Source organism: Hevea brasiliensis, chromosome 16 (genome assembly GCF_030052815.1).
Source record: "Hevea brasiliensis isolate MT/VB/25A 57/8 chromosome 16, ASM3005281v1, whole genome shotgun sequence".
NCBI classification, from domain to species: Eukaryota; Viridiplantae; Streptophyta; class Magnoliopsida; order Malpighiales; family Euphorbiaceae; genus Hevea; species Hevea brasiliensis.
Genome location: NC_079508.1, coordinates 70,844,684 through 70,868,211, shown reverse-complemented (window position 1 = coordinate 70,868,211; position 23,528 = coordinate 70,844,684). Strand labels below are relative to the sequence as shown.

General features: G+C 31.9%; 5 protein-coding genes across 5 annotated transcripts; 2 read left to right on the top strand and 3 right to left on the bottom strand.

Moving 5' to 3' along the window:
• Nucleotides 1–4,294: 4,294 nt before the first annotated feature.
• LOC110637077 (3-oxoacyl-[acyl-carrier-protein] synthase I, chloroplastic) lies at nt 4,295–8,432 on the bottom strand. Its single transcript, XM_021787017.2, has 8 exons — nt 7,990–8,432; nt 6,231–6,589; nt 5,699–6,130; nt 5,414–5,587; nt 5,183–5,296; nt 4,918–5,019; nt 4,752–4,818; nt 4,295–4,586 (listed from the first exon to the last, which is right to left on the bottom strand). Exons 1-8 carry the CDS (start codon nt 8,150–8,152, stop codon nt 4,519–4,521), a joined length of 1,479 nt encoding a protein of 492 aa, XP_021642709.1. The 5' UTR covers nt 8,153–8,432; the 3' UTR covers nt 4,295–4,518.
• Nucleotides 8,433–12,127: 3,695 nt separating this feature from the next.
• On the top strand, nt 12,128–14,402 carry LOC110637030 (B2 protein). The gene is made up of 5 exons (XM_058137527.1): nt 12,128–13,137; nt 13,412–13,512; nt 13,675–13,758; nt 13,843–13,953; nt 14,045–14,402. Exons 1-5 carry the CDS (start codon nt 12,462–12,464, stop codon nt 14,084–14,086), a joined length of 1,014 nt encoding a protein of 337 aa, XP_057993510.1. The 5' UTR covers nt 12,128–12,461; the 3' UTR covers nt 14,087–14,402.
• Nucleotides 14,403–15,265: 863 nt separating this feature from the next.
• On the bottom strand, nt 15,266–16,966 carry LOC110637029 (uncharacterized protein At3g28850). The gene has a single exon (XM_021786952.2). The coding sequence runs from the start codon at nt 16,658–16,660 to the stop codon at nt 15,551–15,553; it is 1,110 nt and encodes a 369-aa protein (XP_021642644.2). The 5' UTR covers nt 16,661–16,966; the 3' UTR covers nt 15,266–15,550.
• Nucleotides 16,967–18,214: 1,248 nt separating this feature from the next.
• On the top strand, nt 18,215–19,472 carry LOC110637019 (uncharacterized). The gene has a single exon (XM_021786935.2). It carries the CDS (start codon nt 18,515–18,517, stop codon nt 19,106–19,108), a length of 594 nt encoding a protein of 197 aa, XP_021642627.2. The 5' UTR covers nt 18,215–18,514; the 3' UTR covers nt 19,109–19,472.
• Nucleotides 19,473–19,747: 275 nt separating this feature from the next.
• LOC110637020 (RNA polymerase II transcriptional coactivator KELP) lies at nt 19,748–22,333 on the bottom strand. The gene is made up of 3 exons (XM_021786936.2): nt 21,802–22,333; nt 21,603–21,708; nt 19,748–20,091 (listed from the first exon to the last, which is right to left on the bottom strand). The coding sequence occupies exons 1-3, from the start codon at nt 22,060–22,062 to the stop codon at nt 20,000–20,002; spliced, it is 459 nt and encodes a 152-aa protein (XP_021642628.2). The 5' UTR covers nt 22,063–22,333; the 3' UTR covers nt 19,748–19,999.
• Nucleotides 22,334–23,528: the final 1,195 nt, after the last annotated feature.

Here is a 23,528-nt window from a genome sequence, read left to right as displayed (position 1 = left end):
TAGTTAACATGTAAAATTTAAATTTATCGCGAATATTACTTTTTAAAATTAAATCTATTTCAAACCTGTCTTATTTAAGGTTTACTTGGATTGAGTATCCGTAAAAATTCAATCCATTGTTACTCTTAGCGATCTGAATCGATTTGATTTTATTTAATGATATTCAAGATAAATGAGATCAACCATAAAATTTTCTTCAATTTTAGCTATGATTTTAATTTTAATTTCATCTGATTTTAATATTTAATTTCATTTAGTGGTATTTCTTTATGTTTTAAAAGGAAAAAATATTAATTTAAAATTGAATTAAATTTATAAATTTTATATTATTATAATTTTAATCTTATATAATTTGTGATTAGACCCAGGTTTCATTTCGCTATACATCTAGACTTGAGCATTTACTGGTGTGGGGTACCCTACAAATTAATTTAAAGGGTGGGGTAAGCAATTAAGGTATAGTTTATTTTAGGTGGGTGCCTCTTGAAAACAATAAAAAAAGGCGGCATTTGGGGTTGGAATCCATGTGAGGACAATCATGGGTTCTTAGTAAAATGCCTCAATTAGTGGACTATATGCCCTTCAATTGTTTCCAAGTAAAGCATATAATTAATCTAAACAAATGTGAAGGTAGGCTGAGTGGGATCCTGGTCCCCCCAAGTAAAACCAGATTTGACTCTATGTCCATGTTGATAGTCTCTAATTGGTGAATAAAGCCCTATTGGCAATGAATTTAGTGCTTATAAATTAGGTCAATATGGGATTAAGTGATATGCTTTGTTCCATGATTGAAGAATTTAATTTAACCAGTTGCCCACAATAGGCCTGGCCGGACAAAGCATTTGCCTTTGAAAAAGTTATTCCCCATGCTCATGCTATTTTCTTTTCTTTTATTTTTTTAATAAAGACCATTTGAATGCGTAATATTATTAACCCAACTGATGTTATCTTGGAAGGTGATTCCTCAACTGTGATTCAAGCCTCGCAGGATTCACTTTCCCCTATCCAGATACAGGGGCTCATCCAAATTTTCCATATAGCATCCTCCTTTAACATAAATTACCTACCCCTTCATTCGAGGGAAAGGAAACCAAGCAGCTCATGGATTAGCTTCCAAAGCTTTGCATGATTTGTCTTTCCTGTGTAATCCAATGAAGCAAATTCTCTGTGTTGTGTCTCTTTTGCCTGTTTAAGGCTCAGTAATGCAAATATCTTAGATTAAAAAAAAAAAAAAAAAACTGAAAACAAAAAACTAAACTAAACTAAACAGAGGCACCATAGAAGCTCCAGGCTCTCAGCTTCCTTAATTAATAGGATTTTTCAACTTGAAAGAAGAATTATTTTTATATTTCTTAAAAATATCTGTTTCAACTTACTTATAAATAAGATGATTTTCAAGCAATCCTGAATTTGAAAATAAGCTTATATAATGTAACTAATTTACATATGATATAGAATATTTGGACCAATCTATTCACCTATTTACAGTAATTATGTATGCAAAGGTAAAAGAAAAATAAAAAATAAAAATAAAAGTTCATCATTAATGGTCTACTGTAACCTAAATAAATAAATTAATTGCAAGTTGAACACATTTTAAATTACTGAAATACAATGGTATCGCAAAATGTGACAAGTTGAAGATTTCTTAAGAGACATATTCCTATAGGAAGAAAGTTCATTTTTCAACCTGAATTTTTTTTTTAATATTTAATTTTGTCCATTTTTAAAATTTTGACCTAATTTACTTAAATTTTTAATTTAAACTCAAATTAGTCTCTTCCTTATGAAAGTAATTAGTTCATATTTTTTTATTAATTAATATTAAAAATACTTAAAAAATAACTTATGCACTACTTTCATAGGGGAGGGACTAATTTAAGCTTAAATCAAAATATTTAGATAAATTGAACTAAAAATTTTAAAATAACAGAATTAAACATATATAAAAAAAATTCAGAGACAAAAATGAGCTTTTATTCTATTCCCACAACTGAACAAAGAATCATATAATGTTCCTTTTCTAATTTCAGAAGTAAGGTCCTATCCATCTCTCATGCTTTCCTATTTGTTGCTTCATCTTCTGATTTGGCTTAATGCAAGTTATCCTTTTTTAAAAAAGTAAAATAAATAAAAGAAAGAATCATACTTTAATTTGGTTTAACATAAAAGCTCATGATGCTTAATCTTGAAGGGCCCTCTTAACTACATGGGATTTTAGGTTAGGGTAGGGATTCAATTTCAATAATGGTTTAGATAATGATGGCCTAATCTATTCTCATCATTATAGCATTTCAACATAATGTGGGGTTAAGATATAATAATGGAGGTTCTAAGTTCTCAATGATGACATTAAAAATTGTAGGAGTTAGCTTCAAAACTAATTACAAGTACTCTTCAATTTATTATTTTATGTTCAGATTTTATTTTTATGGTATATTATAAATATGTCTTTTAATTTTTTTTTTTATCTAAAAAATAAAGAACACACGCACACTGAATTCAGTGACGAGAATGAACCATTACCAAACCAAAATCATAGAATTTTAATAGGATTTTTGTTTTCATATAAACTCAACACATACACTCTTCACCAACGATATGAGATGCCGAAACGTTAATTCATTGGGCCAGCAAGATACTCATACAAATATATGCCTTTAAACTCAGAGATATACATAATCACTAGTTCGTTCCAAGGGATTCAAAATCAAATTGCAAAATCTCTCATTGTTAATGTCAATTCAATCATAATTTATCCGGTTTTGATCTAATCTAACTATTGAATTTTCTTATTATTATTATTTTTTTTAAATTGAACTGAATTAGATGATTATGATGTGATCCAAAATAAGAGAACAATTTAATTAAAATTGGTTATGATCCAATCTCGATTTCGAATGGCCATTGCCTACTCAAAGGGATCAATTAATCAAAATGGGCATAAAAACTTATTCAAACACCGTCTGATCACAAATTAAAAATAAAACTAGTCGTTTTCCTGTGTGTTGTACGGATATTTATTTTTTATATTAATAATATAATTTCATATATATTTTTATATTTTCATAATTATATTATAAAATTTTATTAATGATTAAAATTTTAATTAATTATAATTTTATTTTAATTCTTAATATATAAATAAGTTGATTAATAAATTATTTTTTATTATTTTTTAAATGAATTGACATATATCAATAAAATAATATTGAAAATAAGAAAAAAAAACACATATCCAACTTTAAACACGAGAGATTTTTTATAAATAAATTTTACAATTTTATAAATAATTTTTATTGAATAATTGTTTTCCTATATGTAAATTTTTTTTAATAATTAAGCCTTTTGCTGATGACCGAAAATTTAATTAAAAAAATAATTGATTTTTAGATATATTTATAGATTATGATGAGCATAATTTTATAATGTTTAAAATTGTAAATTTAAAGATTTTAATAAAATTATTAAAAGACGTAAAATTTTTTTTTAAATAATTATTATATTTTTTTATGTGATAAGAGTAATTGAAACTTGAAAATATTTAAATAAAATATTATATTTAATATGATAAGTTAATATTTTATATAAAAAAAATTATAAAAATGAAGAATAAAAAAATAAACTATGTGACATGGGAATTTTTTAAGTATTTTTTAAAATTAGATAGCACACTCTTGTGTATCAACATCAAAGCTAACCCAATGGGGGAGGGGGGGGGGGGGGGGGGGTGTGGGTTGGTGTGGTGTGTTGATTAGTCTAATCCGCTGGCTAAAACAGTGATTAGCACCTAGCAAGTGGGATCACTAACTTTAATGTCGGTGTTAAAGCTAAGTTTACTTTAATGCAGCGATACCATATATCTACAAATAGAATCTCTGAGAAGTTACTGTCACCAGCCAGAAAATTTTCTTTACACTGATTCTTTGGGTGATGGGCAACTTGCAAAAGATTAGCATACCATATTTAAGACTTTCTTAATAATTATGGCAGGCATCTGTCTCCCCCCATTGTCCGCCTGCTTTGGCTAAACTTTTTGTTAGTTCCATTAATAGGATGAGAAGTTGAGGGTGAAACATGCAATGTACATAGTGAGTAGTCAATCAAAATGAATGCACTTTAATTCACACATCTCAAGTCTTGATTAATGATGTAAGTTTAAAACATGAAGGCAGCTTCCTTCAGAAATATTTGTTTTCTCAAAAAATTGAATCCAATTCTCAGTGCTCAAGAATTCGCATGTCCACTCCAGACTCATGTTTATATTCGTAGAAAAGAAAAGAATGCCAGCAAGGAGACAACATGAATGCTTTTATTCGCTTATTAAGAAACACCAAATCCAATTTTATTACACGAGTTACAAGATATCGAATGGGCCGCACAATCTTTGGTACTCATCACAGCAAAAATCATGAATGCTTCTGATATCAAATCTATCCCTATGAAACTTGACCCAAGTTTGAAACCAAAAATCAATGGAAAGATGAAAGAAGAATTACTGTTTGGCTTGAATTTTTATTAAGGTGCGAATGGAGCAAAAACCACCACTGAATTGTGCCCACCAAAGCCAAATGAATTTGAGATAGCTGCAATGAAGTTGATGAAAAATCAGAAATCAAACTCCTTTGTCAAATGGTAGGATGCAGCGATGTAGATAAAAGAACACAGACAATATACATATGAGCTCATGCGCGCGCGCACACACACATAGAGAGAGAGAGAGAGAGAGAGAGAGAGAGAGAGAAACATACCAACATTGACTTCATGCTGCTTCTTCATGTTGGGAACAGTGTCAATTGTGACATCAGGTTCTAAGTTCTACAAATATTAGAATACAAGGGCATGAAAATGCGTTTGGAAGTTGTTATTGGAATGAAATAAAATGGCGTATGAGTAAGAATAAGTTCTGGTGCTTACATCTTGATTGATAGTTGGATGCAGCCATCCTGTGGTGATTGCTTTTATGGTTGCTATGGCTTCTAGTCCACCCGCAGCACCGAGCCCATGTCCAATCATTGACTAAGACAAAAGAAAAAAAAAAGAACATAGCAATTAGCTACAATGTCGTTTTCCTTTGTGAAGTTAAATGAATGGAATGGTGCATTTAATTTTTAATAAAATTAAAATTCAACTGCATAATTTCATTGATTTACTGTGAGTATGAAAGGTAAAATTATCTTACCTTAGTGCCATTCATCTTTATCTCTGATGTGTCCTTAAAGACTTTCTTGATGGCATTAACTTCAGCCAAATCCCCTGCAAGTGTTGAGGTTGCATGAGCATTAACATAGTTCACCTGTAAATCATAAACAGCTAACTTCATATTAGGATCCATAACTATGAGGAAGATTGTTTCTCAGCAAAAGCACATTATTAATTTCCTTTTTGTCAAGAAATCAGCGGAAGGTCTTACCTCCTCAGGGGAAACTTTGGCATCCTCTAAGCTCTTGATTATGCAAGTTGAAACTCCTAGTCCATCAGACCGAGGATCAGTCATGTGATGAGCATCACAAGTTACAGCGCCTCCTAAATATTCTGCAATTATATTGGCTCCTCTTTTCATTGCATGATCCAAGCTCTCCATAATCTGTTCTTATCGAACAAAATTCTAACTCTTAAAGAGTGTACTCATATAGATGAACTATTAAGTTACAAAGCCAACAGAAACAGATATCAAAGGAAATGAGCTTCTATTTACCAGTACCCCAGCACCTTCTCCCATGACAAAACCATCGCGATCCTTGTCCCAAGGTCTTGAAGCTTTCTTGGGGTCTTCGTTTCTTTGAGACAATGCTCTGCAAGCTATAAAACCACCGACACCAGTAGGCATGATAGCAGCCTCAGTGCCCCCAGCCACCATAACGTCTGCTTCGCCTCTTCTAATGTGATTAGCAGCTGCATAGAAGCAGTAATTTGCAGTTGCGCAAGCAGTTGAAATGGAGTAATTAGGTCCCATTAAGCCAGTATCAATAGCTAACAATGCTGAACCCATATTGGTTATAGAGTAAGGAATGAAAAATGGAGTTATCTTCTTATATCCCTTTTGGATAAGAGCTTCAACTCCATTACTAAAAGCTGTTAAACCTCCCATCCCAGTTCCTACCAGCACTCCAATTCTTGTTTTGTCCATCTGGAGGACAGATTCAAAAACAAAAAATAGAAATTTCATCCTTAGTGTCCAGTTTAACAATATGTGAATCACATTCAGCAACCAAGAGTACATGACTTACTTTGTCAAGCACACCAGAGCCAAGGTTGGCATCATCAAGGGCCCTCTTACCAGCAACTAGACAGTACCTCCAGCAATCATCAAGACGGCGATCATTTTTCCCATCAATGTACCCTTTCGAAGAAAAATCACGAATCTGACCCGCCAAGCGGACAGAGAAAGTAGAAGCATCAAACCTATCTATTAGGCTAATCCCACTCTCTCCCTCAAGTAGTTTGTTATAGAATGTATCAACGTCACTACCAAAAACTGAGACTAGCCCCATTCCTGTTATGACAACTCGTTTCTTGGGATCTTTTTCTCGCTGGGGAGCTAAAACATTTGGAGAAGCCATGGCTCTTACTCTTCTGGATTTTGGAGCTGAAAATGGTAAAATAAATTAGAGTTAAATCCTAGACAAGATGTCACCAAGAATTAAATGATTTGTCATAGGATAATGAATCCTTTTGTTTGGTAATTGGTACAAATTAAAATGTAAAATTCAACTGAATTCCATATAATTCATGCTTGGTATAATTTTATAATTGAAATTAATTTATCCTTTTTTTTTTCAATTAATCCTTATTTCTCAAAATATCCTGAATTTAAAAAAAAAAATCTATACTTCATAACATTATATCGGATAAAACTTATTCTTATTATATAATTTAGAATCAACCTATTTTAGCAATATTCTTAATAAACAAGTTTTTTTTTAGCAAGTAATCAGTTTATATTAATTATGCAAAAATTATTTTTAATATATTATTCCAAATGTTATGTATGTAAAAAAAAAAAAAAATATATATATATATATATATATATATATAGAGAGAGAGAGAGAGAGAGAGAGAGAGAGAGAGAGAGAGTCTGTGAAAGAATTAATTTTGCAAAATTCATTTGAAATTCCACCTCTCTTTTAATAGAATTTGATTTTAGTTATAACCAATTCCATAGAATTGAACTTCTATGATTGAAATCTAAAGTTTTTTCAAACTAAACATACAAAATGTAAAACTCAATTGAATTACACAAAGTTTTGTGGAATTCATTAACCAAAGATATCCTAAGAAAAAAGTAGGTAATTCACCAGAAAAGCATATCAAAAACAAACAAATTTAGAATCAGAAAGTACATATCTCGACACTAGCAATCAACAGCGAAGGAGCAACAACTCAAACAATGAACTAATCAATAATGTTACATGAAAGGTGGAGCTAGAGTAAATTTGGAGGTAATCAGTGCATCTTAGCAAGTTGTTGTTGTTGATCCAAATTGATTGGATGAGGTCTGTTAAATAAAAGTTATATGTAGTTATATATATGATTACTTGCTGGATTTAATTCAAGGATAAGTACGTGATTTGTGGAATAACAAGAAACTAGTGATCCGGCTGAGTATGAATTTCAATTATGCAATTATATATTTAGAGAAGGATTGGAAAATCGTGATTTCCAATCAAAATTACAAGATAGAAAATTGCCATTGCTCATTAGTCATTCCTTTCAATCTATCACGAAAAACATGCTACTTATGAGAATTTATGAACTGCCATGTAGAGACCAAATAAAATTCTCTGTAATTTTCCCTAACTTACTATTCTAAGGAATCACAGAAGTAACAGAACTAGTACATAATACTTTTGAATTTGTTAGTCAAGAAAAAGAAGAGATGCGTTTAACGTAAAGCGACACAATTGACATCCAAATGCAAACCCGTAGATCACCAATGGCACTGGGAAAATTTGAGTAAAATGTAAAAGGGTGATGAAGAACTTATACCTGAAGTAGAAATGAACCCACTTGACTTAGTTCTAAGGGAAGTCATTTGCATATTATCCAGTGGTCTAAGTCCATTGTAGTGAGGCAGAGAAGCTCCATTGCCACCTATATCTCGGCTTCTAAACAGAACACTGGAAGAACAAGAACCAGCAATGCTTGCCATATCTGTGTGTCAGCTCAGCTGATCTCTTTCTTGCTCTCCCCTTCTGAAAATGTGAAAGATTTAAAAGTCTGCAACTTTGGGTTATCAGAGGAAGAGAAGGACTTGACAAAGAGAGTTTTGTTTGCTGGTTTAATTTGGGTTTGTTGGAGAATCCGCCAGCAGTTGGTTTAGGTAGTGAACAAATGCTTGGCGATAATTGCAAATAGGGTTTGCTGTTCTTCATTTGGTTTAGCCGTTTAACTACTCCGAACAACCAACAACCTTCAATCTTTGGGCTTGGCCTGTAAATGCCCCAACTGTTATCGCAGCATTTAAGTGGGTTCTCTCTGCACGTATTTCCCCTCGCTCACGGGTCAATTTTTGAAACTTGAATTTGATTTTTTTTTTTTTTCCCTATTTTACACACGTGACTTCCCGCCCGTCCAAAGCAGTGTTATTAAATCTGGCTTAAAATTTGACTAGACAATTAATTATTGAATTAATAAAATATTAATTAAAATTTTTTATTATTTAAAATAAAATTTTAATATTTATTATGTTATATTTAATAAATTTTAATAATATTTTTAAATTTTATATAAAAATATTAAGTAATATAATGTGTAATTTTATTTTTATTATTTATAAAATATTAAATAAATGTTAAAAAATAAATATATTAAAAAAAATTATCAAGTTAGCATAATTAATTAATTTTTATTTTAAAGATTTTTTTTATAAGATTTTAAGTTAAATTCTTTATATTAATACTAAAAATAAAAAATTTATTAAATAATTTAACTGAGTTACACTGATTTAATCTTTAAATCATTCGATTATAAACCCCAACTGATTTAACGGCTGATTTACCGGTTTAATCCACAGATTCTGTTCGGAATATATTCAGCATGAATACTCTCCCAATGATTACGGATCAGAATTTCAATTCCAAATTTAAATTTTTTATTATTTTAAAATTATTTAATGACAGAAATAACTCTATTTGCCTATTCATAAGATGACTCTTTTTATACCCACATTGGATTGCATGTAGAAATATTTAGTCCCTTTTTTTTATTTTCTTATGATGAATTTAATTCATAATTTTATAATTTTAAAAATTAATAAAATTTAATTTTAAAAATTAATAAAATTTAATTTCATTAAAAATATTTTAAAATTATTTATTCTAAATATATCAAATTAATAAAAAAATTTATTAATAGTATTTGAAAAAAATAATCTCGATACATAAAAATTAACTCAGTGAATATAAAATTTATTAATGTTTATTTAATTTTTCTATTTTGTTTATCTTCAAGTTATGGTAAACTAAGTGAGTATTTAGATTAGCTACCTACTTTTAATTTATAAGTTAACTCAAAAAAATAGTAGTTAATTATTTAATAAAACTCTTTAAAATTAACTTTTAAATAATTTAAATGTTTAGTTAAAAAATATCTAAAATAAATTAATTTGTTAAAATAATAAAAAATAATATATAATTGAGTAATGTAGTTATTAAAATAAGGATAATATTAATATTTTTAAAAATTATTATAATAACATAATCTTTTATTTAGTTAAAAAAGTAATTTTAAAATGAGTTGTGTTAATACATTACATATAACTTTCGATTCATTTTAAATAATTTTTTAAACTTATTTGTTAAATTAAATATTAATTTATTTATAACTTTTAATTTATAAATAAATTTACCTGACTTATAAGTAAATTTAATTGACTTATAAAATAAATTAAACACCATCTAATCATAATTATTTTTTAATGTTAAAAAAAAAATACCTCACCCCAAAATTCAGAACTAAACTTTATAGAAGTTAGATTTGGGCCCAAAATTTGTATTTGAAGCTGAGTAGTCTACTAATGGAGCTGGTCCCCTCACCCCCAATAAACACTAAAACACCCTTAAAGCCTAAAACACAACTTAGGCTTTGATTGGCCTTGTGGGTTGAGATCAGGAAGTTAAATTTTGAGAAAAATATTATTTTTAATATTATTAAAAAAATAATTTAAAAAATATTTAATTATTTTAAAATTTATAATTAAAATATATCAAATTTAATTTTTAAATTAATTCATAATATCCTCTACTTTATATATGTATATTTTTTCTCAATGATGATTTAATACCAATATCAAACAAAACCTTAAAATTAGCCCTTTTAAACATTAGCCCAAAATCTATCTCTGCCTATTATTGTTACATATCCTAGTTATTAATGATAATGCTTAACATTATTTTTACCATTATTACTACTAGCCCAAATCACTATCACTACTAATAAATGGATAGATGGCATTCGATTCGAGTTAGAAGGGTGTGGACATTTATATAAATATAAAAATAAATAAATAATTTATTTAAAAAATATTTAATTTAATTATTAAATATAACTAATAATTAATAAACAGTTAAATAGTTAAATAAACCCGTAAACCTATTAAAGCTTCTTTAGATGGATATAAAAAATATTACAAATAATAATTCAATTAGTTATAATATTCATTCTTTTAATAAAAAAAAATATATATACATAACTAATAGATATATTTTAAAAAATTATATGTGTATTATATAATAAATTAATAATTATATGGTTATTTTAATAATAAATAAATAATATGATATATAACTCTACTAAATATTTTATTTATAACCATAATAAATTAAATATAATTTTATTAAAATTTTAAAATATATAATGATAATCAATTATGAGCTATCAATTTATTTGATAATTTTTATAACTCTTTTTTTAACTTTATCTCATATTTTACTTATATCTCTTAACTTTAATTTACTATTAAAAAATTATTAAATTTTAATTTTGATTTTTAAACAATTTCTTTAACTCATAATAGCAAAATTTTCAATTAAAAAATCATTCTAAATAAAATGGGACATCTACAAATATGATTTTAACACTTTATAATAAAAAAAGTAAATCCTCTCATTTTTTTTTTCCTTTTCAGAAATAAATAGTTATAATGACATTAATATCTAGATGGTATTGAAATAATTAATATTTTTTAGTATAAAAATAAATGAGATAAAAATATAATTTTATTATTTTTTTAATTTAAAGACTTATTATAACATATTAAAGAGATTTGTATAAAATAAAATTAAAGTTTTAAAATTTTTTAATAATAAATTAAAATTAAAATATAAAAATAAAATATAGGATAAAATGTTGGGAGGAAATATAAAAAATTATCCACAAATTTATTTGTGAGTCCGCTTTAGACTGACATGGCCCACATGGGCCACAAGGCATGGCCGACAAAACAGCTTCTTTGTGGCTCTTTTTCCGGGCCACGTGTATAGACTGTGCCGTGCCGACGCCCGTGTAATGCCCAACTTCACGGGTGTTGAAACCTCACTCGCATGCTCACAGTCGTCTCCAATGCGTTTTATTTAATCAAAATTAATTAACAATTTTCCTATCAAATAAATAAAAATTTAATTTAATTTAATTTAATATTATTAGAGTCGTAAGTTAAAATCTAAATCCAAGCAATTTAAAATTTAAAAAAAAAAGAAGAGAATTTCAAACCTCAAATCCGTAAGTGTGAACGCAATCTTGAACAAAACCTCCTTGAAGAAGACCTAAAAAGTTTCACAAAACTCCCCAACATCCACTCTCTCCTTCTGCCAACTCACCTCCCTATCCCTGAATTTGACTGTTTACGTTAACGTTTGTTTGGGATTGATATTAAGAAATAAGAAAAAAAAATCAAATTTAATAAAATAAATATTAAATTAAATATTTATATTCAAATTTACATAGAATTAATTAAAATATAAAGTGTAACTTTAAATAAATTTAATAATTATTAAAATAAATATTTATTAAAATCATGAGAAATTTTATGTCATATTTTAATAAATAATTTTTCTTAAATTGAGGTATTAAATGACGCCAAACGCAAACCGCCACCATTCAACTAGAATATGAAGCTATTTATTATTTCTTTGGGAACAGAAAAGTAGAAAATTTTGTTTAAATTCACCAATCTTTGTATCTTTCCACTTTGACAAATCCACAAGCAAACGTTCAAATTCTTAAATTTCTTCACTTTCCTAGAAATTTCCTTGTGTTTAATTCAAGGTTCTCCTATTTAACTATTCTTTCTCACCCACTTTCATTTCTCTCATCATTTACAGACCCTTTACTTTTCCTCCGTTTTTGGTCCCTGTTTTCTTGATCTTAGATAAAATCTATCTTATCTCTGCTGTATCTCGGGTACCCATTTCGTGTTTTATTGTTTTTTGATCGGTTGTCGAAGGGAATTGGAGTTGAAGATGGAGAATAACCAGCAATCGTTTTGGCAATTCAGTGATCAGCTGAGGCGACATACTTCAAGCTTAGCAAATCTGTCACTGAACGACTCAATATGGAGCAATTCTTTTGTGTCAAAGAGGCCAGATGAGAGGAGGAATTTTGATGTAAGAGTTGGAGGTGATGTGAATTCTGTTATTAATTCCAAGTCAAAAGAGTCTGGTTTGAATGATGGTTTCAATGATGGGTGGAAGATAGGATCTAGTGGTGGTGCTGCTACAGATTTAAATGGATTTAACGATGGGTGGAAGATAGGATATAGTGCTAACAGTTATGGACTTGGTCCTATTGGTCAAGTTGTTGGTGGTGGATCTCAAAACAATCTGATCAATGGTGGGTTTAACAAGGGGACTTATTCAAAGAATAGTCATAACAACAATATCAATGTTCACCTGAAGGGCAATAAGAAGAAGGGAGAGGAAGATCATGGAGGCAAAATTGGCAAGAAGAATACTAACAAGAAGAACAACGGTGATAGTAATAACAATAACGATGGTAAGGATAAACAGAGTGCTGTTGATAAGAGGTTTAAGACACTTCCACCAGCGGAGTCTCTGGCAAGAAATGAAACTGTTGGTGGCTATATCTTTGTCTGCAATAACGATACTATGCAAGAGAATCTCAAGAGGCAGCTCTTTGGTATGTCTATCAATTGCAAACTCTTTCTCTTCTTCTTTTTTACTATTCTTTTCTCTGTTATTCTTCTTGAGTTCAATGCACAAAAGTTCTAGGCATTCGATGGTTCGTTCATGAATCTTTAGCTGGGCATGTTAGGCTATTTGAAAGATTGATTTGATTTTCTCTCTTATCAGTTTTATCTGCATATTTACTTAAATTGTTTCTTTGTTTGAGATGAATACTATCATAGTGCAGTGGACCATTTCTAAACTGTTTCTTGAATTATTATTCGTAGGTTTGCCTCCACGTTACCGAGATTCAGTGAGGGCGATTACTCCAGGTCTGCCCCTTTTCCTGTACAACTACTCCACCCACCAACTCCATGGAATCTTTGAGGTTTGTATTTCTTCATTCTAAAGGCCATTAATAATATGTAACAATGCATTGGCTGTCTAATTACTTAGTATTATTATCCTAAATAGTTCATCTAAAAAACGATGAATATTAGTAATTAATTTTGTTAAATCAACTGATGATATCTCCTAATGCGCTGTATAGGCCGCAAGTTTTGGAGGAACAAACATTGATCCTACGGCCTGGGAGGACAAGAAATGCTCTGGAGAATCACGCTTCCCAGCTCAGGTATAAATTTAGGAATTGTCTATTAGTTAGAGGACATGTTAAAGTTTTGAATAATTTTGGATTAACAGTTCTATCTGTGTACAGGTGAGAGTTGTTACTAGGAAAATTTATGAACCACTGGAAGAGGACTCCTTCAGGCCAATTCTCCACCACTACGATGGCCCTAAGTTCCGGCTTGAACTCAACATTCCAGAGGTAATTTAACTCAAATGTAACCATGAAGAATCTTGTATGTTTTATTGTTGATGTGCACTGATCTGACCTATTTTTATTTCTGGATTTTCAGGCACTGTCTCTCCTGGACATATTTGAGGAACAAAACCCTTGAACAATTTACCATATACAGGCATACAGATTTACATACAATACAAGGAAAATATAAGTGTTTATTAAAAAATAGAAGATAAAAGAGGAGCTGTTTAGCTTTACTGTAATGGGATTTGAGAGAGAGAGAGAGAGAGAGAGAGAGAGAGAGAGAGTTTGGGGGAAGAATTATGGAAGTGGAATAGAGGTTATAGCCTAGTGTGATGTATCATGTTAATGTTTTTGTATGGAGGTTGTTATGGTCCTTCTTGTTCTCTGATTTGTCATACAAATAAGTGAAAAACGCTAAAATGAACTAATATTTATTATGTTTTATAGCAGTTTGTGTGCAGAAAGTATTGTTTCTCCATTTGAATATGAGCCTATTAATATTTAGGCACTGATTTATGTTCTTCTTCATCCAAATAGTAGTTGGATAGATAGATACAATGGTTGGTATACTTGGCTGCCTTCATTGCCCTGTCTGGAAATGGTCTTCAATTAGATAGACCTGATTTGGGATGAGGATTGAGACTGCTTGGAACCAGTCATGGAAGTATCGTGCGAGAGAGAGATTCTAGAGGAAAATTCAAGAAAAAGTCCACTCTAGAATTCAATTGTTGGAGGGCAATGCCCTGTTTCATGTGACTGAAGCAAATGAAACTCAAGACTTAGTATAATCTAATCTTAAGACCCAGAAATAAGTGAAAGTCGTGACTTTTTGTTGTTAAAGACAATGCCTGCGCTGGCAAAATTAGTGGGCAATTGAAAATTGGTTCACCCACTGGGAGCTTAATCCACCATTCAAAGCAAAGCAAAGGTTTCAATGGGTGGTTAGGCCACCCAACCCATTAAACTGATGTCATGTTTGTCAACTCTGCGCATCCAACTCCAAATTATAAAAAGTGCTAGCATCTAGGGATTGCTTCTTGCCTTCTTCGTTGATGGCAATAATTGAACAAGTTAATGAAGGAAAAAATTGGAAAGGCTAGGCCGGGGATTGTAAAGCAAAAGCAAAGCAATTGGAGAGTTTTTTATGGAAAATGATTCAATGAATCCATGTATGTATTGATTATATTGAATCATATGTGATTCTCATCTGAATTTAATTATAATTATTAATTTTTATAAATATGTTGTATATATACATATTAATTTTCTTCAATAATTTGCTTTTTATATGTTAAAGCATATGATCACACAATAAGCTAAAATGGGTGTTACCATATATTAATTAATTAATATCACTTAATTTTCTCTAAGAAAGTAGAGAGACAAAATCACCATACATACATATGCAGCTACACAATTTACATTTTCTCAATCCACTTCCTTTCAATCTGTCAAATTCAAAATCATCACATGAAAAATACGCCAAACACAAACTTGGAAGCTCCTCCACACCCCCATACATTGCTTCATCCACTTGTAGCCACAAGATGCCAAGTTCAAACTAAAATCTCCACAACATACCATCAATATCAATTAATTAGAGGCAAGCAGGACAAAGGACCAATCCATTCTCATTACACTTGCCACACCTCTCCTTGACTCCATCAACCAAAACCTTACAACTACCACCACATTCCAAACACGGCACAAATCTAGCCCCTCCACACCCTTCACACCCCTGTCTCCCCACCCCTCTCTCCACACGTGCCCAACTAAGTATCCTCCCGAGTCGATCTGACTCGTTCAGTTTCAGCACCTCCTCCACTCCTCCTATGTACCTTCCTTTCACAAAAGCCCTAGGTACGCTCGCATCTTCTCCTAGCAATTCTCTTATCTCTTTCAAGAACTCTCCATGCAAGGACACGTCCCTTTCGTCGAACACCACTCGGTGTACTTCCAATAAGGCGCGCAAGCGGTTGCAATTCTCGTATGTTCTAAGCACCCCGCGTAACGACGTTGTGTAGATAACCACTGAGTCAGCTCCTCCCGGTGGACACTTCTCTGGATAGTCACTCAGTGGGTCCTTCTTTATCTTGTCATAGTTTGCCATATTCCCTTCTTTCTCTCTCTCGAGCCTATCCCTTAATATGAATATGTTCTCTTTCACCGGCTTGATAACGTTCTCTGACTCGGTTGCCGGCTCAAAAACAACTCGTGACTCAGTCTTCGTTGCCTCTGGTTTCTTCAACTCGGTGCGCATGGACTCGATTTTTCTTAGCTCTTTTTGGGGTTTTGAAGATAGTTTCGCGTCCAGTTCTTCAAGAGTATGAAAAGATGAGCTCTTAAGTGGGGCTTGTGTCTTTTTTGGGGTTGGAGTGACGGAGGCGGCATTAGTGGTGCTAACTTTCGCCGGCGTGGTCAGGGTACCCGGCCTTAGAGGTGCGGCAATAGAATTTTTGTTATTGAGCTCCTCTAGGGCTTTGCTAACCTCTTCCCAAGAATGAGGAGCATCGGATTCCAACTTTTTTAGCTTCTCGAGTATGGGGGCCGGTAGGTGGGTGTGCTTCTCTTGGTTTTCTTGAGCAGAATTATCCACGGAGAGCCATGGCTCTTGTATGGAGTTGATATCAAAAACTGCAAAGCTTGATGGGGGTGGGCGGTAGACATCAACAGTGGCTTCAATTCTCTTCGAGGAGCTGCAACCCATTTTTCTGTGCTAAATGAAATGCCTCTATCAGAGTTGAGGCTTTAGTGGAATAATGCATGAAATGGCAATTTAATCGGTATAAGTGTGAGGAAGTGTATGGTTGGTACATGGGATGAATGTTTTTGTGGTGGTCTTTGTGGAAGCTTTCTTTATCGACACCTTACTCCTAATCAAGCATGGTTGTTTTGGAACTAGGCCTTAGGATTGGTGTGTGGTGCCTGGATTGGCCAGGTGGACGTGTAGATGAATGCCATATTGGAATAAGATAGATTTTCTATGCATGGTTACCGTGCATTCACAATCGAGAGGTGGAGTAATTATATAGTGCATGTCGTGTATATGAGATAGTAAACTAACAAGTAAACCCACCAAAATTAAAACTATCAAGTAATTATTAAGTATTATTTATCTAACAAAATGTTCTACATACGGTAGACACCGTATAATAGGTCAAATATTTTGTAGATATTCAATTCGATGTAATAGAATAAATTTAAGTAGTATATAATCGAATTTAAAATAGATTTAAATTTAAAAAATAATATTTACGATAAGTTTATATCGAATTCACGTTTTAAATATTGAGTATTCGTTATTTAAATTTATTTATATAAATATTTAATTAAATATAAAATTTATATTTTTTATAATAATATTTATAAATCTTACAAATTTTATTTTAAATAAAATAGAATTTAAATATTTTATGAAATTATTAAATTTTAAATATAAATTATTAATAAAAAATAAATTTTTATGTAACTTATTAATTAAAATATATAAAATTAAATAAATTTAATATTTTTTAAATAATAATAATTAATTTGGGATGAATTTGAATAATTAAGAATAAATTTTAATTTGATTCAAAATAAATTTTAATTTATAAAATATTAATTAAGATTAAATTTAAATATAATAATTTTTATAAATATTTTATTTATTGTCATCGGCATGATATTTAATTTATAGAGAATTTCTTAAAATTTCACGTCATAAATCATCCTTTATTTTTTCAAGTAAAAAATTAAATAAATGAAAACTTGAATTTAGTTATGTCAGATAAAAAATAGTCTTTGACTCGAATACGATAAACCCATTATAATTGGCTAATTAATTATCTCCTAGTACTTAAGATTTTTCAATGATTTTGCTCGACTAAAACCTTGTGCACAAAAAATGATAGTTTTACTTTCGATCAGCTGCTTCCTGTCTAGACGGGAACATTTTTTAACCTTTCCACTCGAAATCCACAGGCCTGTCCTACATTTTTGGACTGTCTAAACAGCTGGGCTTTGGGCTAACTGAGGCCTACTCCTTGCTTCCCAATTAGATTCGGCCACACAAACTTAATTCGAAAGGATAAAGATGCTAATGCATTAAATAAACTAATAGTTAATCCTCGTCACGGGACACGTGAAATATTTGTCCTTTGTTTACTTTAGCATAATATTGAAAAGACATGGACATAATTCCTTGTCGCAGATTGTAACAGTGAATCATCCAAAGCACCGAAGGCAGAATGCAAATCCCCTGCCCCTGAACTTTGAATTTAGCCGCTTACGAAAATGTCGTTTCTTGCTGTTATATTCAACTCCCCTAACCTTAGCATTCTATTCTTTTGCCCTTAGCTTTGGATCACCTCGAAAACTCAGTTAAATAATTCTCACAACGGTATACTATCACATGGAGCCGATCGACATTTTGAAAAAAGGACACAACTGTGTCGTCTCGTTCTGGCGTCACGTCTCATTGTCCCTCTCCCACTTGTTTCTGCTTAGATTCCTCGATATATATATAAATGTGGGACTTACGCAGTTATGCTTGTCAGTTGGAGATTGAATCAAAACTATAATGGGGAATTGCTCTGTCAAAGGAGTCTCTGGAGAATGTCTTAATCATATCAGGGTATTTACAGATTCCGGGGGCATTATACAGCTCAAAGGTCCTAAACTAGCTAAAGATGTCCTTAAGGGGTATCCGGGTTATGGCATTTTTAGGCAGGGAAATGCTTCGTCTCCACTGTCTAGCTACGAGTACCTTATTGGTGGGCAATTTTACTACCTTCTTCCACTTCAGGAGATGCCAATGTCTGTAGGGGTTGCAAGGAAGGAAGGTATGAGGTTTCTTGACGGGTTTGAGTCACCAAAGCTTTCATCTGGGGCAGAATTAGTGGATTTCGGAGAGACCGCAGAGAATGGACCAGCTGTTCAGGTCCTGCCGTCGCAAGGTCACGGAGTATGGAAAGTGAAATTGATCATCAATCCAAAGCAATTGGAGGAAATTTTATCAGAGCAGGGAAATACTGAAACCTTGATTGAGAAGATGAGAATGGCTGCAAGCTCCGCTACTTTGGAACCCAGACAGAACAAAAGCTCTAGGGGGTTGGCTTGGATGCCTTCTCTCTGTAGTGTATTCAAGGTGTCCCCAATTGATAGGGCCAAATAAAAAGCCTGATGTTACTTTCTATGTAATGTTAGGATACCAGAGAATTATCTCTCAACTATCATGTAAATATGGCAGATTAGAGATGGTGGTAGTAGTGATGTCTTATTAAAAAACTGGAGTTTTCATGGCCGGACTAGGCTAAGCCGGCTAAAAGAGGCCACCATGGTGGCAAAACAAGTGTCTGTGCAGTTACTGTAGCTTCGCTTGTCCGTGGTCATGCCATCTATTATTACTTAACCTAATTATTGGGTTAATTGTTGTTTGTTATGTTTTGGATGTTAACATTATCTTGCACTGTTAGCAAGTGCTGCGTTTGACGTAGGTACTAATGCAATTAAGCGCTGAACAGCACTATTTTCCAGGATTTTTATTTGCAGTAATTTGTAATGGTTCACAATCATAGTGGCAAAAATAACAAGTACGAGGTGTAGCTGCAAGATATTTTCTTGTTAGAGCCGGAGGATCAAATGTAAAGTCTTAAAAAATTACGCAGCACAAACTATTTTTCTTTGCATGCAAGTATATGGATCTATATAACTATGGTTTCAAGTTTTATCGTGTTTTCCTATTCACCTATTTACCTTCGGTATGATAATAGGTATGGAAAACTAATTCTCTGAATATGGAAAGATTCTGAAATAAGTTTAAAAAGAAATGAAAACAGAGAATAAAGATTAGCTCATTCGAGGTTGTCTTTCCAAGAACATACCAGCAGTAGTCATAATATCCTCTTGAGGCATGACAAAACTAAGAAAGCAGCATCATATGTCTGCTTTGCTGTGTCATGCCACTTTACGACCAGCAGCAAAATCAAGGTTCAAATATGGTATCATCCCCAAGAGAGTCCAAAGTTTCAATACCAATACACCCACACATAAGCCGCACCTCTTATCAAACCCTGTCTTCCATCTTCCTTATGGCTTTCTCTATGGCAGGGATGTTCTTCTTTAAGGCTGACCATTGCTCCTCCTTCAGACTTATCCCTGAACATATAGCATAAGTTTAGTTCCCAAGGCTCGTCATATTAACATGAAATTCTTCTACCACATAAGTAAATTACAGAAGGAAAATATGTTAAACTAGCCTTATTACATACAGAAAAAGAATCAATCAACTAACGTGCACACAAAAGAGCTGCAATAATACATAAGAGTTGTGTCTCGTGTCCATGCAAAACAAGATCTCACCCGCCTACTCGTGAGTACCAACAGTCTAGCAATCAACTCTTTCTAGTCAGTTCTTCACATGAAATTATGAAAACAAGCCATTGGAACACAACAATGTCTCGTTATCAATTAAACATGTTGAAAGGAATAACTGTAATCCAGGAATGCAGCAAATCAGATGGTTTAACTTGTATGAAAATCTTAATTTGACATTTATAGGCATCATGTATTTCTCATTGAAATAATAAGACAATCTTTCTTGGAAAATGGAAACCATGTAGATGGTTTCATTGATCAAGCAGAAACCTTATACACATTTAGTTTACATTAATAATTCACTGTTAACTGCTTTTTCCATATTAATTTATCCTGTACATATGCATGTCCATAAATTTTTTTTTTTAATCACTATTCCCCTTTATTCTCAATCTTCATTCTGATCAACACAAATGAAAAACTTGGAAAATTCTTGCAGGTTCATCATTTGGACTTGATGCCATAATATTTTTCAGATAAATCAAGTTTAATGATCCGAACTCTCAATAGTTTTGGATTGTTTAGTGCAATACACGTTGCCAGAAATTCAAAACCTTAGTACTGAGAAAGGAAATGAAGGCAAACTTGAAGTTTGTGACCAGATAAGGGCAGCAGAACATCAGCAAATCAGAGATCAAAAGATAATCACTATCCATTGAGAATATCACAAAACTGGTAGACATTGATTCCTGATGTTGAAACTTGAGAGACCAGTAGAGGCTGAGCCCCTGACAGATGCCATGGAAATTTTAATTTTGAACAGCATAACACTCCCAGCAGAGGAATCACAGACAACTCAAGTAGAAATGAAAGTTGTACCAAGCCCAAGATTTTCTCCTAATCCATTATATCATAAATCAATTAAAGGAAGTCCTGGAGCTGCAAGATTCACGATGACAATTCCACAGCCTGCATCTTTGTACCTCCTCTCAGACCATACTGACTAACCCCTCAAAGACAGACAACACTGTCCTAACTACGATTTTCTGTGTCACTTAAATACCCATCACTCTACCAATCTCCACTTATAGCCACATTACAAAGTCTCTTATCCAATCCTTTAATTTGGAAAAATTTGCTATTTTTTGCTACCTTTTCCTACCCGGCCACCCCCAGTATCAAATTTGAAATTAACTAGCATTTTCCAGAAATTTAAATTTAACAAACATTATATATATATATTTCTGTTTGCTAAAATCAACTTCAATTCAATATTACATCGAGAAGAAACACAAAAACATTTAACCACACACAAAAATAAGAAAGAAAGAAAAGAAAAGAAAAGAAGCAACCTTTAGAAGTAGGAAGCTCTTTCCCATCTTTCTTGTAGAATTCCCTTATTGATACCAAGGTTGTTCCCCTGAAGTTCTGAATCGTCACCTTCCTCTTATCCGATAGCTAAAAAATCCACCCAAAAAAATTCGATTTAAAAAACCAAAAGTTTACTCAATAATGAAACTCAATAATGAAATGAAAGATAAAGCAACTGGCCTTGCAAACGATAAGGTCACCGTCTTCATCGAACTCTTGTTCCTTGCTCTTATCTCCTTCTTCCTCTTTGGCTCTCTGCTCTTCTAGGAAAGTATTGACAACGTGGCGTACAAAGGCCCTGTATTCGGATATATCGAGGTTGAGGTCGAGCTTCTTGGAGGCCATCTTCCGAATCTGGTACTCCGTGGTGGATTCCATGTCAGATTCTTGGAGGATTTCCCTAACTGTTTGCTCGATTTTTATTTTCAATTTGGGTTCCATTTTGGATTTCTGATTATGTGATGATGGCAGTACCAATTGGGGAAATTGTGAGTTCTGATGTTTGGGGTTTTTCCTTCTTTTACTGTACTGACTGACTCCTAAGAAAGAAATTTGCTGCTGCTGAGGTATACGAGTGTCTCTTTCGGGTAAACCTGGCCGGGGCAGCGATGGTTCAGACCCTGAATTTGATCGATTTATTCAAATTCGGACAAATTTTAGCCATTTGTTTTATGGCTTGGAATCCGCCCAAGTCGATGAGTCCAGACGGTCGGCTTTGATTCCTTATTTTAGTCCCGAATTATAATTGAGGCATAATTATTAAATTGATGAGAGTATTAAAAAAAGGTTAAGAATCCTTAAAAAATAATGTTTGTTTTTTAATATAAATATTTAACTTTTCTTTATTTATAAAAAAATAAAATTTATTTTTTTTCGAGAGAATTGTATTTCAGAAGGACTCAATAACAAAGCAGACTGATATATATAAGACATAAATTGAATTGCTTAAAAATTAAATTAAAATTGAAATGATATTAAATCAAATTTGACACAAAAATCTCTTGATTTCTCTCAATTAATTAACATAATACTACTCAAAGAAATCATCATTTATACTAATTTACTTATTAAAGGATAATAAACTTTTACATTAGGTAAGCACTTCGATAATAGTTTCTATGGCCAAAGGCTAAAATAAATTCTTGAACTTTAGTTGAATGGCCAATTCAATCTCTAAACTTCATTCGAGTCAATTGAACTCTTTAATCATTTTTAATTGTATTTAATTAAAAATTGAAGGGCTAAATTGACATCAGATAAAGTTTAAGGATTGAATAGACTATTCAACTCAAGTTTAAGGGATTTTTTTTTGGCCTTTCACTTAGTTTCTATTGATACATATCAATATTGATATTTTTGCTAAATTTTCCATTGTTATTGAATTCAATTTTTTTGTAGCCCGTTAATTTGAACACGAAACCATGTTTGTAAGGTTTAATAAGATGTATCAATTGTGTAACACCCCAAAATTTTAAATTTTATTATTTTATGAGCACTTTTGGTATTTTAATTTTATTTAAATTTTAGAAATTTTTTTGAGATTTTTCGGATTTTAAAAATCGGGTTCGATTTTCCGAAAATATAAATTTTGATGATTTTTAAAAATTAATTTAAAGACCACGTGGCAAAACTAAAAATATATTTGGAATCTACGTATTTTTCTGAGTTTTCTGAAAATTTTTCGGAATTTTTGGACCTCGTTTTTGGTCCCGAGGCAGAGTAAAAAATTTAAAATTTTGTATCATGAATTGGACCGGCCGAATCGAACCGGACCGAATCGGACCGACCTTTTCTTTTTCTTCCTTCTTCCTTCTTCCTCCCGCGCGCCGACCTCTCTCCCTTCTCTCTCTCTTTTCTCTCTCCCTTTTCTCTCTCCTCCCTCCTCCCCTTGCCGCGCCGCCGCCTCC